The 14,963-nt window shown below is 44.2% G+C and overlaps 1 protein-coding gene across 2 annotated transcripts in view; it reads left to right on the top strand.

Moving 5' to 3' along the window:
* The window catches only part of LOC120946769 (dynamin binding protein), a 217,549-nt gene extending 209,360 nt beyond the window's left edge, over positions 1-8,189 (top strand). For both annotated transcript variants that reach the window (XM_040361457.1, XM_040361458.1), the window contains 2 exons: positions 631-1,181; positions 6,975-8,189. In XM_040361457.1, coding sequence (XP_040217391.1) covers positions 631-1,181; positions 6,975-7,160 — 737 coding nt within the window. In that variant the 3' untranslated portion in view covers positions 7,161-8,189. The remainder of the gene's footprint in view (positions 1-630; positions 1,182-6,974) is intronic.
* Positions 8,190-14,963: the final 6,774 nt, after the last annotated feature.

Below are 14,963 nucleotides of genomic sequence, written 5' to 3' on the forward strand. Positions count from 1 at the left end.
GTCCAGTGGGAGTAGGAAATGTCCTGGCGTCCAGAGGGAGTAGGAAATGTCCTGGCGTCCAGTGGGAGTAGGAAATGTCCTGGCGTTCTAGTGGGAGTAGGAAATGTCCTGGCGTCCAGTGGGAGTAGGAAATGTCCTGGCGTCCAGTGGGAGTAGGAAATGTCCTGGCGTCCAGTGGGAGTAGGAAATGTCCTGGCGTCCAGTGGGAGTAGGAAATGTCCTGGCGTCCAGTGGGAGTAGGAAATGTCCTGGCGTCCGGTGGGAGTAGGAAATGTCCTGGCGTCCGGTGGGAGTAGGAAATGTCCTGGCGTCCGGTGGGAGTAGGAAATGTCCTGGCGTCCGGTGGGAGTAGGAAATGTCCTGGCGTCCGGTGGGAGTAAATGTCCTGGCGTCCAGAGGGAGTAGGAAATGTCCTGGCGTCCAGTGGGAGTACTAGTCTCTCATTGTTGATGTCAGTGGAAGTAATAGTGCCCGTCATAAGTATCAATGGTAGGAATTGTGCCCCATCATTGGTGTCAATAGAAGTAATTGTCCTGTCTGAACCGTTTGTATTGGTAGGAATAGTGTGAACAGCTCCGGTAAGATACAATAGGTCTGCTCTCTGACCGGTCTTTATTCTTCTTTTCACAGTCACAAAGGGATTTGTTTACAGCTCATTTCTGAAACCATATAATCCTCGGCGCAGCCACTCGGACGCTTCCATCGGCAGCCATTCCTCCAACGAATCTGGCTACGGTGGCTCCTCTCCTATTTTTTCAAGGCAGAACAGCAACAGTACTTTATCCATTAACCCAATTAACGCCTCTGTTACCTTCACCAATGCCTCCGCCGCAAAAAGCGTGGACTCCCCAGTAACGAGCAGCAATCCATTGGACCCATGTGCTCCATCCAAAGCCGGACCAGCTGTGGATGGAACCTCTAAAAGGGCCAGCGAAACAGACTCTGGAATATCAACCCAGGCACTGGAGAAGGAGCAGAGACGATCGAGAGAAAGCTTGAACGACTCTGCCCAACAGATGGAACCTAAAAGACGGGCCAACCAGCCGGAAAGTGGAAGTAACTCAACATTACCAAGCAATGGAGACAAAGGACACGTCTCCACCAATCGCAGGCTCAGGAAGAAGGAGCCTGCTACAGCAACGGAGAAAGAACAAGATGGCTCTGATCTAGAAGGGAACCAGGTGAGACTGGGTGGCGCTCATTTTGAGAAAACATGGTGGTATAGACAGTTCATTTTCAGCGTGTGCTATGATCTCTGATTACATTTCCTTTTGATGTTTCTTGATATTAGTGTCTTAAAGGGGCTGTAAATCTCTTATCTGCCCCCAGGGCTGGGATATGTCTCCTCTAACCCCACCTGCTGATGAAATTTGGTATTGCAGGCCTTTAGTCAGATGTTTGTACTCGTGAAGTTTGTCTGGTTTTATTGCCCTACTGGATAGATTTTAATTCCATTGCTGTCCCAACCGGTACCTAGGATGGGAAGTTTGAAGAAATCACCCCACACGTTACTCACTATTTCCCACACTTGTAAGAAAAGAAATGGCGGCACATCCAGGAATCCCGATTGCCTTTTATTGTTCAAAGTGATAACACCAAAGACACCAACACAAGGTCATGTAGATGCATTTCACACAAAGATCTTATGCTTAATCATTTGGTAATGATTAAGCACAAGATCTTTGTGTGAAACGCGTCTACGTGACCTTGTGTTGGTGTCTTTGCCTTTTATTGCTCAAAGTGATAACCCCAATCGTAATTCCTGGATGTGCAGCCATTTCTTTTCTTACAAGTTTTCCACGGAGGCCAGCCAGGGCTGGCACTCTACGAGACATTCCACCTCAGGTTATCATCATACACCTGGAGCAGCGGCTCTATTTCCCACACTACTTAAAGCAGGGGTTCACCCTAAAAAAAAAAAAATTTCTAGCATGCCATTCAGCATACTAGTGGAGCTACAGTATGCCTTTATATTTTTTTTGGCGCCGTACTCAGTTTAATCGCGTAGTAAAGTTTCAGACTGCCCGTGGGGAATGGGCGTTCCTATGCAGAGGGAACGTGATTGACGGCCGGCTATGGTGCGTCACGCTTCCCGAAATAGGACTTTGCTCTTCACGGCGCCTGCGCAGTCAGCTCCGATGTCTGTGCGCAGGCACCGTATAGCGCCGTGAACAGCCGAGTCCTACTCCGGCTATTTTCGGGAAGCGTGACGCGCCATAGCCGGCCGTCAATCACGTTCCCTCTGCATAGGAACGCCCATTCCCCGTGGGGAGTCTGAAACTTTACTACGCGATTAAACTGTGAGTACGGCGCCAAAAAAAAATATAAAGGCATACTGTAGCTTGCGCTAGTATGCTGAATGGCATGCTAGAAACTTGTTTTTTAGGGTGAACCACCGCTTTAAAAATGTGTTTTATTGCCGCATTCATTTCTCCTTACTTCCTTTCCTAGGTGGCACCAGGTCCCCATAACAGGAGTCCTTACAAAAATGTATCGCGATTTAGATGATCGTGGGTGATATATTGTGTTTGCACCAATGAGATTATCTTCAGTTATAATATTAACATTTGCACTTGCATGCATTTTGTTAATATTTAGAGTTAAACTACTTGTATGATCTTATTTGGGCAGTTTGCTGAAGCCACTTGCAATCATCTGCCTGCAATGCTACTGTTTAGAACAATATAAAAAGCATCGTGTATGGGGATGGGACCGTATTTGGGATACACATGAGCAGGCAGTGCGGAAAAGACTGTTGGCTTGTAACTTGGATAAATGCTGTCCTCTAGTGGACAAAAATAGCATTGCACGTATTTAAAAAAATAATGGTATATTATTATTATTATTATTATTATTATTATTATTCTTATTATTATACAGGATTTATATAGTGCAAACAATTTTGCGCACTTTACAACATTAGGGCAATTAATGCAGGAGGAATCAGAGGGCCCTGCTCATTAAAGCTTACAATCTAGAAATCCTGTGTAAAGTACATTTTGGGGCAGATCCACAAAGAAATTACGCCGGCGTATCTATTGATACGCCGGCGTAATTTCAAAATTCTCGCGTCGTATCTTTGTTTTGAATCCTCAAAAGAAGATACGACGGCATCTCGGCTAGATCCGACAGGCGTACGGCTTTTCTGGCGTATAGTTAAAGCTGCTATTATGAGGCGTACTCAATGTTAAGTATGGCCGTCCTTCCTGCGTACAATTTTGCATTTTTTGCGTCGTTTGCGTAAGTCGTTCGCGAATAGGAATTTGCGTAGAATGATGTCACCGTCGTAAGCATTGGCTGGTTCCGGTTTAATTTCGAGCATGCACACTGGGATACCCCCAGGGACGGCGCATGCGCAGTTCCAAAAAAACTTTGTTTACGTCGGGTCACAACGTATTAACATAAAACACGCCCCCATTAGATCCATTTGAATTCCACGCCCTTACGCCGCGAGAGATACATTACGCCGCCGTAACTTAGGGCGCGGATTCTTTGTGGATTTAAATTAAAAAAGATAAGTTACGGCGGCGTAGCGTATGTGGATCTGCCCCTTTGTATTCATCTTCTTAACCATTTAAGGATCGGAAGGATTTGCCCCCTTAATGACCAGGCCATTTTTTGCGGTACGGAGTTGTGTCGCTTTAACCGACAATTGCGCAGTAGTGTGACTCTGTACTCAAACAAAATTGATGTCCTTTTTCCCCCACAAATAGAGCTTTCTTTTGGGGGTATTTGATCACCTCTGCGGTTTTAAATTTTTTGCGCTATAAACAAAAATAGAGCGTCCAATTTTTTTTTTTTTTTTTTTTAAACGATATTTTTTTCCTTTTTGCTATAATAAATATCCACCAAAAAAATGTGAAAAAACTAATTTCTTCTTCAGTTTAGGCCGATATATATTCTTCTACATACTATTGGTAAAAAAAAATCCCAATAAGCGTATATTGATTGGTTTGCGCAAAATGAATAGCATCTACAAACTACAGGATAGATTTATGCCATTTTTATTAATATTTTTTTTTTACTAGTAGTGGCGGTGATCTGCGATTTTTTTATTTTTTTTTTATTTATTTATTTTTATTTTTTTAGCAGGATTGCGACATTGCGGTGGACAGATCGGACACTTTTGACACTTTTTTGAGACCATTCACATTTATACAACGATCAGTGCTAAAAATAGCCACTTACTGTATAAATGTCACTGGCAGGAAGGGGCTAACACTAGGGGGGGGGGGGCGATCAAGGGGTTAAGTGTGTTCCCTGTTAGGTGTTTCTAACTCTCCTCCCCTGACCGAACCGCGGGATCTGTTTGTTTACACTGACAGATTCCCATTCTGCCTGTCTCTGGAGCGATTGAGGGTGGCTGGGGGACATCGTGAAAATTGCCGTGTACGCGCCCAACGTACAATGACTGTGATTTGCGCAGGGGAGCCATCTTGTTGCAGTACAACTGCAGCGGGCGGTCCGTAACTAGTTAAAGATTTTGGGGTCCTTGGTCAGTTTTTTTTCTTGGAAAAAGAAACCAACTCTATGGGATTGATTTACTAAAACTGGAGAGTGCAGCTGTGCATAGAAACCAAATCTGCTTCAAAGCTTAACCACTTCCCATCCCGCCCATAGTCATATGATGTCCTGGGCTTCCCGGGCCATCTAGGGGGCGCGCCCGCGAGCCGGTACGTGTGTCCCCGGCGGCTGCAATGTCCGTTAACACAGCAGGACCGTGGATCTGTGTGTGTCAGGTGAGAGGAGACCAATGGTGTGTTACCAGTACAGGGGAACACCGATCAGTCTCCTCACCTTGTAAGTCCCCTCCCCCTACAGTTAGAATCGCTCTCTAGGACACACAATTAACCCCTTGATCATCCCCTAGTGTTAACCCCTTCCCTGTCGGTCACATTTACAGTAATCGGTGCATTCTTAAAGCACTGATCGCTGTATAAATGTGAATGGTCCCAAAAATGTGTCAAAAGTGTCTATGTCCGTCGCAATGTCGCAGTCACGATAAAAATCGCAGATCACTACCATTTAATAGTTTACTAGTAAAAAAAAATAAAAAATACCATAATTCTATCCCCTATTTTGTAGACACAAATTGGCAAACCAATCAATATACACTTATTGCGATTTTTTGTTTTTTTACCAAAAATTTGTAGAAGAATACATATCGGCCTAAACTGAGGAAAACTTTTTTTTTTGGGGGGGGATATTTATTACAGCTACAAGTAAAAAATAAAATATATATATATATATATATATTTTTTTAAAACTTGTCACCCTTTTGTTTATAGCGCGAAAAATAAGAACCGTCATTTGGGTACAGTGTTACATGACCGCGCAATTGTCATTCAAAGTGTGACAGCGCTGAAAACCAAAAATTGGCCTGGGCAGGAAGGGGGTGAATATGCCCGGTATTGAAGTGGTTAATTGAACAAGCTGAACTTAGAAGCTGATTGGTTTCTATGCAGAGCTGCATCAGATTTTGCACTCTCCAGTATTAGTAAATGGACCCCCATGTCTGTCCAGATGAATCCCTATTGAGGAGTTCCTCTTGATCACGGGACCAAGAAACACTCCTGCCTTGCAGCACTAGAGTCCTAGGTTTAAATATAATGACACTACCTGTCTGGAGTCTGCATGTTCTCCCTGTGTCTGCGTGGGTTTCCTCCGGGTACTCCGGTTTCCTCCCACACTCCAAAGACATGCTGGTCTCTCTCTCCCTGGCTTCTCTCTCTAAATTGGCCCTAGTATTTCCTGTATTAATGGTAAGAAGGGACATTGGATTATAAGCCCTTGAGGGCAGGGACTGATGTCCATGTACAATATATGTCCAGCGCTGTGTAAATTGACAGTGCTGTATAAATACCTGTAATCAAATAAAATAAATAATGCATTCATTACAGTTATTTATACAGCAGCAGTCATTTCTGCTGCAGGTTACATACTTGCATGTTCACATCAGTCTCCATCCTCAAGGAGCTTACAGTATAAGGCAGGGCTCGACAAATCCCGGTCGCCATGGTGACTATAAATAGTGTCCTGGCGACTTGGCTTGGAAGGTGGGCAAAAAAAAAAAATGTTTTTTTTGTGAGCTGGCGCCATCTGGTGGTGGCCGTTGGTATTACAAGTTAAGCATTACAAGTTAAACAGCAATTCTAATGTCATTTTTCACTGCCATCTTCTTCCCTCTAATTAGAACCCCCAAACATGATATATATTTTTTATCCTAACACCCTAGAGAATAAAATGGCGATCGTGGCAATACTTTCTGTCATGCCGTATTTGCGCAGCGGTCTTACAAGCACACTTTTTTGGGAAAAAAATACACTTTTTTTAATAAAAAAATAAGACAACAGTAAAGTTATCCCCATTTTTTTTAATATTATGAAAGATAATGTTACGCCGAGTAAATTCATACCCAACATGTCACGCTTCAAAATTGCGTCCGCTCGTGGAATGCCGACAAACTTTTACCCTTTAAAATCTTCATAGGCGACGTTTTAAAAAATCTACAGGTTGCATGTTTTGAGTTACAGAGGAGGACTAGGGCTAGAATTATTGCTCTCGCTCTACCAATCGCGGTGATACCTCATGTGTGGTTTGAACACCGTTTACATATGCGGGCGCTGCTCACGTATGCGTTCGCTTCTGCGCGCAAGCTCGTCGGGACGGGGTGCGTTTTCTGACTCCTAACTTTTTTAGCTGGCTCCTAGATTCCAAGCAAATTTGTTAACCCCTGGTATAAGGTCCAGGAAAGAACAAGGAGAACATGCAAACTCCATGCAAACAGCGTCCTGGGCAGGATTTAAGCCAGGTACCCCGGTTCTGCAAGGCGGAGTTGCTAACCACTAAGCCACTGTGCATCCTGTCGGCTTTGCTCTGTACTCTACCAGCTTTAGGTTTGGTTCTATTCGGCCAATCGTTGTATTTGTATTACTTCCAGAAAGCAACGATGATCATTTTTTTTCTCATTGCAGGTGTATTATGCAGTATACTCCTTTAGAGCACGCTCCCCCAACGAACTTTCCATATCGTCCAATCAGAGACTCAGGATCCTGGAGTTCCAAGACATGAATGGCAACGACGAATGGTGGTTTGCTGAAGTGGAAGGGCGGCGCGGGTACGTGCCATCCAGTTACATCCGGAAGACGGAGTACACGTGAGAGGGTCGCCCCGCACGCGCCCGTACCTGGATTTCACATCACCTAGAGAACATTTGTGCCTTTTTTTTCTCTCCCCCCAGGATGATGGTTTTCATTTGTTTGCTGCTGATATCACTTGAACAATATTTACAGAGAATGTGGTTTTTCTACTCTAGAACTTGGAATCAGCTAGTACGTCCAGAGCAGAAGACAGGATTTTGCTTGCATTAACCAGACTTGGTGCATTTTACTGACTCAAAAAGTTAGCAAAACGGGGCGGAGTCGGGAACAGGCCTATTAGGCAGAGACGTGGCATTGAGGGGAGTGGCTTAAAGCTGTAGGACTACAATTCCCAGAATCACAGCCAAAGCCTTGAGGGGCCACTTCCTTCATGATCATTGAAAATGGGGGTCATTTATGAATATGGGGGGGTGGCAAAAATGTAACTGCTGTTCCTGGCGGCCAGTCAGGTTCTTCGTTTTTGAACAAACCAGGGTTCTGATTGGTTGCATTAGGTCTGCCCCAGTGTGTTCAGGCAGAGCAGATAGTCACAGGCCTGTGCTGTGATGGAGTTTTGTGTATTAAATACACTGCGAATGTACAACATCCTTCCACTTAACAATCCTTTTTATTTCTGATATAGACATTAGATATACATGATAGTATAAAGGTGCAAAGGAGTGTGCAAAGCAAATAGGTTTTTTATTTTTGTTCCTTGTTCTGGGTGTCCCACCAATCCAATAGCACATATTACTGCGCATTGATTGGTTAGATGTCTCCGTGATAAACACGCCTACAAAGGGCATTCGTCCAGCTTGTGATTGGCTCGCACACAGCAGAGCAGGCAGCACTTATGTTCATATTTTTTTTAACTTTTTACCTTAAAATAATTCCCAAAAATAGAACTGATCTGCTTAGGGCTCCATTCACACTTGTGCGACTTGTCGTGCAATTTTGGACAACAAAGGTTGAGGTTCCAATGATAACCATTCATATATGCGGGACTTAAAGTTGCAGCGACTGGGGTACTAAACTCGCAACAGTAAAATCAGTCTATATATGCAGTAAAGCCAGGGCCGATCCTAGGCAGGGTGCGTGGGGTGCTCCGCTACCAGGCGCCGCAGAGGTGGGGGCGCCGAAGCTCCAAAGTGCTCCCCTGCTTCCTCCTTGTCTGTGTCCGGAGGTGGAGCGCATGTAGCGGGTGCTGCGGTTCCCCATCCCGCTTGCTCTCTCCGCTGGCAACTGACAAGAGCGCATACCTCCCGCTGTCTCCAGAATCCGGGTAGGGTACCGCAGCGGAGCCTAGGCTCCACTAACTAATTCTGTTGGGTGCCCGCAGAGCAGTCTCCTGTCTGCCCCGCCCCCTCTGCGTGTGTCGGCTCTTCTCCCATAGGAGGTGTGATGAGAGGCTTCTGGGTTGGCCGGAGCTGCTGCCAATCACCCCGTGCACTCCTAGAAATGCTCTACGAGTGCCACCCTCCTAGTAACCAAAGATGCCACGTATGCCCCGCCCCCCTGTAATGTGCTTCTGCTCCCAGCACGCCCGAGCTACAGGGATCTATTGGACAGGTACTGATCTATGGGGACACCTGCTGTGGGGGGCTCTGATGGGGGACACCTGCTGTGGGGGGGCTCTGATGGGGGACACCTGCTGTGGGGGGCTCTGATGGGGGACACCTGCTGTGGGGGGCGATGGGGACACCTGCTGTGTGGGGCTCTGATGGAGACACCTGCTGTGGGGGGCTCTGATGGAGACACCTGCTGTGGGGGGCTCTGATGGAGACACCTGCTGTGGGGGGCTCTGATGGAGACACCTGCTGTGGGGGGCTCTGATGGGGGACACCTGTTGTGGGGGGCTCTGATGGAGACACCTGCTGTGGGGGGCTCTGATGGAGACACCTGCTGTGGGGGGCTCTGATGGGGGACACCTGCTGTGGGGGGCTCTGATGGAGACACCTGCTGTGGGGGGCTCTGATGGAGACACCTGCTGTGGGGGGCTCTGATGGGGGACACCTGTTGTGGGGGGCTCTGATGGAGACACCTGCTGTGGGGGGCTCTGATGGAGACACCTGCTGTGGGGGGCTCTGATGGGGGAATCTCTGTGTTTGAGTTGTAGCCATAGAAACATTTATAAGGGGGAGGAGTTGGTAAGATGACCACGCCCATGTTGGAGTGCCAGCAATATTTCTGCACCCAGGCGTCTGTGACCCTAGGATCGGCCCTGAGTAAAGCATTTTTGTTATAGTCACTGTGGAACCTAAGGGGTTAATCCTTTGCATTGTGTAAAAAGGCTGTTTGATCCTGTCTTCTCCGATCCTCCCTTTCTTCCACTGTCCCCAATCCATCTCCTGATAGAACAGAGCCTTGAAGTCACTCTGTACATGCTCAAAAATGTAATATATTGATTACCAATTCTTGGATGCAATGGCTGCATTCGTTTATTTTTAGGCTTTTTACCTCTATTTTTTTAAGCAAAATAGTAACGTAAATTGTCATTTACAGACGATTTTTTTTTTTTTTTTTTTAAAGCATTTAGTTCCATTTTACCCACCCAGGCCAATTCTGACACTTCTGTGCTAAAAGTAAAAATCCATTTTTTTTTGCTAGAAAATTGCTCAGAACTCCCAAACATTATATATGTTTTTTTTAGCAGAGACCCAAGGGAATAAAATGGTGGTCATTGCAACTTTTTATGTAGCGTGGTATTTGCGCAGCAATTTTACAAAAATATATATATATATATATATTTTTTTATATATATATATATATATATATATATATATATATATATATATATATATATATATATATATATATATATATATATATAAACTTTTTCAATAATTAAAATGAAATTGGCCCAATTTTTTATTTTTTTTTGTAGAATGTGAAAGACGATATTACGCAGAGTAAATTTATACCTAACATGTCATGCTTTTAAATTGCGCACACTTGTGAGCCTTCGATAGAAGCCAGCTGAGCGGCCGGCTTCTGTTCGACTTAGGTGCCATACATAACGGGAATGACGGCTGTTTCTATTGAACCGGCCAATATTTGACATGTGTACGAGGTTTAAGATAGGAAGTGTGTTGCTGGCTAGATCACCAAATGCAATATAAAGGAAATCCGAATAAGAAAAAAAAAACTAATGCAGCCACCACTTTTAAGGTTTGGCAAAATATATATATATTTTTGGGGATGGGCTTTAAAGTGACAGTTATTGGGGATGGGCTTTAAAGTGACAGTTATTGGGGATGGGCTTTAAAGTGACAGTTATTGATCTATTCATTCTGCCCTACCTACACCTTAATGGAGAAAGCTAGAATTTTGTGAACACCGACATCTGAACAATACCATGACTTTAGTTCTGTATAATGACAGGTCCTCTTCATGGCCCTCCCTTGTATTGTAGAAGGGTCGGTAACGGATGCAACCCCCTGAGAAATTAAGCATAGAATTCTTGTAGCTCGCCGATGGGACAGCTTGTAGGACGGACGGACGGTTGGATTTGACTACTGAATAGGGTGTACAATCCGGGTTCAATTCTCCTCCAATCCCACGGATGGATTTTCTCATTGTTGTATATGTGTATAAAGAACAGCCTTTGCACATTTTCTGATAGGCACCTTTTTAGAGAAGACCGTTTCTTTTACTGATCAGTTTTCTAGAACAAATATTTTATGATACATTTTGTGTATTTTTTTATACAGTTGTTTTTATTTTATTTTTTTTCCCTCTGACAGCAGAAAATAACAGGATTCTGCTTCTTTGTACTAGAGGCTGTGGTTCAGTGAGGAGCGGTGAGGGTGATTCTATTGTGCAATGCTATGATGAACCAATAAACCTCAAATACCACAATATATATGTGTGTGTGTTCCTGCTGGTCTAAGACTTGTATGTTTTACATGCACTTTAGGTGCATTGTGTAAAAAAAAAACAGCTTACTGCATCTTTGATGCAATTTCATCAAAACACACATTATATAGGGTTCAATTTAAAGCGAAGTTCCGGCCACAATTTCACTTTTTAAATATAAATACCCCTGTAATGCACAAGCTTAATGTATTCTAGTAAAGTTAGTCTGTAAACTAAGGTCCGTTTTGTTAGGTTGTTACAGCATTTAGACACTTTATAAAACAGAAATTGACTGGGGCCATCTTAAGTGTGGGCATCATGAAGCCAGACTGTATGACTTCCTGGATTTCAGCCTTGCAGATCTTGCACATGCTCAGTGCTGCACAAGCAGTGTAATAGGTTTCAGATCAGGATTCAGCACCTGTACTGTCCAAGTCGCATGATTCTTCGAGACTGGGGAGTGCACAGACTCCTGGAAAGTTACACCCACTACATTCCCAGGAGTCTGTGCGGTGTAGCTTAGGAAGCTTAAGCACCTAGGTGCAGGAAGAGGGAAGATTAACTATTCTGTCTAGCAACAACACTTTGAAGGCGTCTAAAAAAAAAAAAAAATAATAATTCTTAAAGGACTAATACATTTTTTTTAAAACTACTGATGTAATGTTATATTTATGGGTGGAACTCCACTTTAAGTACATGTAAAGTGCACTACACAAATGTGAAACCAGCCCAAGGCTGCATTCACAATATGCAAAGCGTGTAAATTGCATGACTGGCTTGCTGGTCCATTGTGAATTAAATCCCTAAATGTGGCAGACAGGGAATCTGCTTATTCAGGTGAAAAGCTCATATTTACATGAGCTACTGTGCTGCATTTGTCATGCATAGGCTGTAGGGTGACCAAGTGTCCCGGATTGCCCGGGACAGTCCCGCATTTTGCAGGTCTGTCCCGGGCACATTCATTCCAGCACAATACAGTGTCCCGGAATGAAACTGGCACAGCCACCCCCCGGGCCAATCTGATGCCCCCAAAAAAGGCCGCCACATCACCGCTTTACTCACTGACAGTACTTGTCCTGGCTGGGAATGCTTGGACGAGCACAATCCCCACCCCCTGCTTGTAATTGGTTGAAATCATAAATCCCGCCTCTTGTGTCCAATCACTGTGCTGTGATTCGTTACAGCACAAGCTGATTTTTGGGAAGGGAGGGTGTCCCTGAATGGTAGTTTGGAAATGTGGTCACCTTAATAGGCTGTCCTGCCGCGGCTGATCCGAAAACACAGCTGTGAAGGAGAGGGCCGATTCAGAGCTGCAGCTTGTCTTAGCTCTGAGCACTTTCCTTAGGCACCCAACAGCAAGAAGAATGCAGAACCTGACACTTTCCCCTCCCTCTGCATTCTTCTTGCCCTTGCTGGTCTCGGGAATGTGCTCACAGCCAAGACAAGCTGCAGCTATAAATGAAAGCGTTTAAGGCAAAAGAAAAAAAAAATACAAATAAATGTTAAGCATTTGTTATCACAAAAAAAAAAAACGGATCCTGTTTCTTTAAAGCATTTTATACAGTGCTTGTGCTGTGTCATTTGGCCCCCTGTAATGCCTAAAAAAACCTGGCTGATCCTGCCAGTTTCTGCCCTCCCCGATGTAAACTGACCACGGTGTATGATGGCTGCTGAGCCCTGACACCGTAGTCAGTTTATGTGCCTCCGTCATCCGTGGCCTGCGGTCCTGTGTCTATGTCCTCCTCTGTCCCCCTCCCCCTCTGCCTGTCAGCTAGTACCAGGATCACCCCACCCTCCTGCTGGTATCATAACCTATATTTGTTGCTACCATCCTCTGCAATACTAAATGTGCTGCACTGCATGTATTTTGTTTTAAAAATCCGCCGCTAAATACCATTGTTCTATAGCGCCGGTCACGTGATCAGCCATCTCTCTTCTCCTGTCCTCCTCCCAACTGACGTCCAGCGAGGTTTCTCAGCTCCGCCCACTTTCTTGTCAATTCGATAGAGAAGAGAGATGGCCGGACACATTGGCACAGATTGGTGCTGTAAAATAAGGTATTTAGTGGCGGATGTTTTAAAAAAAAAAACATGCAGTGCAGCACATTTAATATTAGGTTGGTAAAAACTGCACCACGTAGATTAACAACCACTTCAACGATCTCCTTTACAACTGTTGTCAGCGTTACCATGGCAGGAGGCACGGTACTTCATACTAGGGTTAGAAAGCACTCAGAAATATGTCACAAAATCCTTTCTAACCCTAGTTATGCAATTTGAACTGCCCCCACCCCCCTCTGTGGCCGATCTGACAACACCTGTGAAGGAGATGGCTGATTTATAACTATAGCTTGTCTTGGATCTAAGCACTTTCCACAGGCAAGCAACAGCAAGAAGAATGCAGAAGCTGACAACTCCTTCTCTCTGCTTTCCTCTTGCAGTTGCTGGAAGTGCTCAGAGCTGAGACAAGCTGCAACTTTGAATCGGCTATCTCCTTTACAGCTGTTGTCGGATCAGCTGCAGCATTTGGGGGGGGGGGGATTGACCCTTATTACTATAGATAGATAGAAAACGGAAAGAAACATGGAACAAAGCACTGTAAAATACTGGTAGATCTTTAACATTTTGGTTCCTTTTTACTTTTTTTTTATTTTATATATATATATATATATGTGATACAAAGTATAATCCACATAAGTTTTTTTATAAAAAGCCTTTAATTTATATTTAATGTACATAATACAAGCATACAACAATTAAACAGTATTTTTGTTTTTCCACTTTTTTTTTCTTTCTTTGCTGCTCGTGTCCAATTGGGGAGAATCTTCTGCTTCCTGTCTGTGAGACACAACAGGAAACAAGAGAAAATCCCTGGAAAGGAAATCCCGCTAGACAGTTGTCACCGGAACAAATAAAAGTTAGCCCCGCTATGCCTGTTTAGGTGAAAACTCAAAGGTTTGGATTTCACCTTAAATTCAGGGTGGGTGGCTGTGGTCACTAGGACAAATACCTCTAAAAACATGACGGTGGTTCTAACCCTTTCTTTCCCTACTTTGGCTTTAGATACATTCAGTTTTTTTGCTGATTGTGCCTCGGCTGCCTTCTCCTAGGTGATGCCTATGCCTGGGGAGCCACATAATTCCATGGGTTTTATGGAACTCTTGGCAACACCGTCAATTGTGAACCATGCTGCCTAGGAAAGATATGGTGAGGTAGTAATCCGTGATGGCGCTATAGAAGCCAAACTTGTATTGCTATACAACGGAACTCATGTGATTTCAAACCTGAATTTGGGGGGGGGGGGGGGGTGGTGATGTGAAAGACATCTGTGCGGGTTCATGCACAGATGTCTATTGAAATCGCCTCCGAAGCCGCCAAAAGTAGTGCAGGAACTACTTTTGGAAAAAAGTGCGGCTCCGTAAAATCGGCGTTGCACCAATTTGGGACAGTGCCATTGCCGGCAATAGGCTGCGATTTGGACATGTCAAATGGCGCCGATGTGAACCGTAGCTTACTCACACTTCCTAAAATATATTTCACTAATGAAGTTGAAAAGATAGACTTAATAAATTCATATTCAAAAACAATGTATCAGTTCTTTATAATAGAAAAAAAAGTAATACCTAATATAAAAACCTTTATGTAAGAAATATCGAACAAATCAAACTGCATAAATAGTTTTTAGAAGAGAATAATCACTTGGTACAGCACAAAGAAAAATTCAATTATAATAACAATGTTTTATACCCACGATGTCTGTTTTATGACCCCCCCCCCCCCCCCGGTCACAATTAATTACATTTTGCAATGCACAACCACGAGACTTATTCATAGAGATTCTCAATAGACCTTAAGGGCAATAATTGGCTCACTCCTAGTCCAATGACACTTCTCTGGCTCAAGGTGAAAGAACTGAGAGGCCATACAGAGGTACGGAAGGAGAGCTGGAGGGGAAACCCTACACTTTCTG

This window comes from Rana temporaria, chromosome 8 (genome assembly GCF_905171775.1).
Source record: "Rana temporaria chromosome 8, aRanTem1.1, whole genome shotgun sequence".
Taxonomy (NCBI): Eukaryota; Metazoa; Chordata; class Amphibia; order Anura; family Ranidae; genus Rana; species Rana temporaria.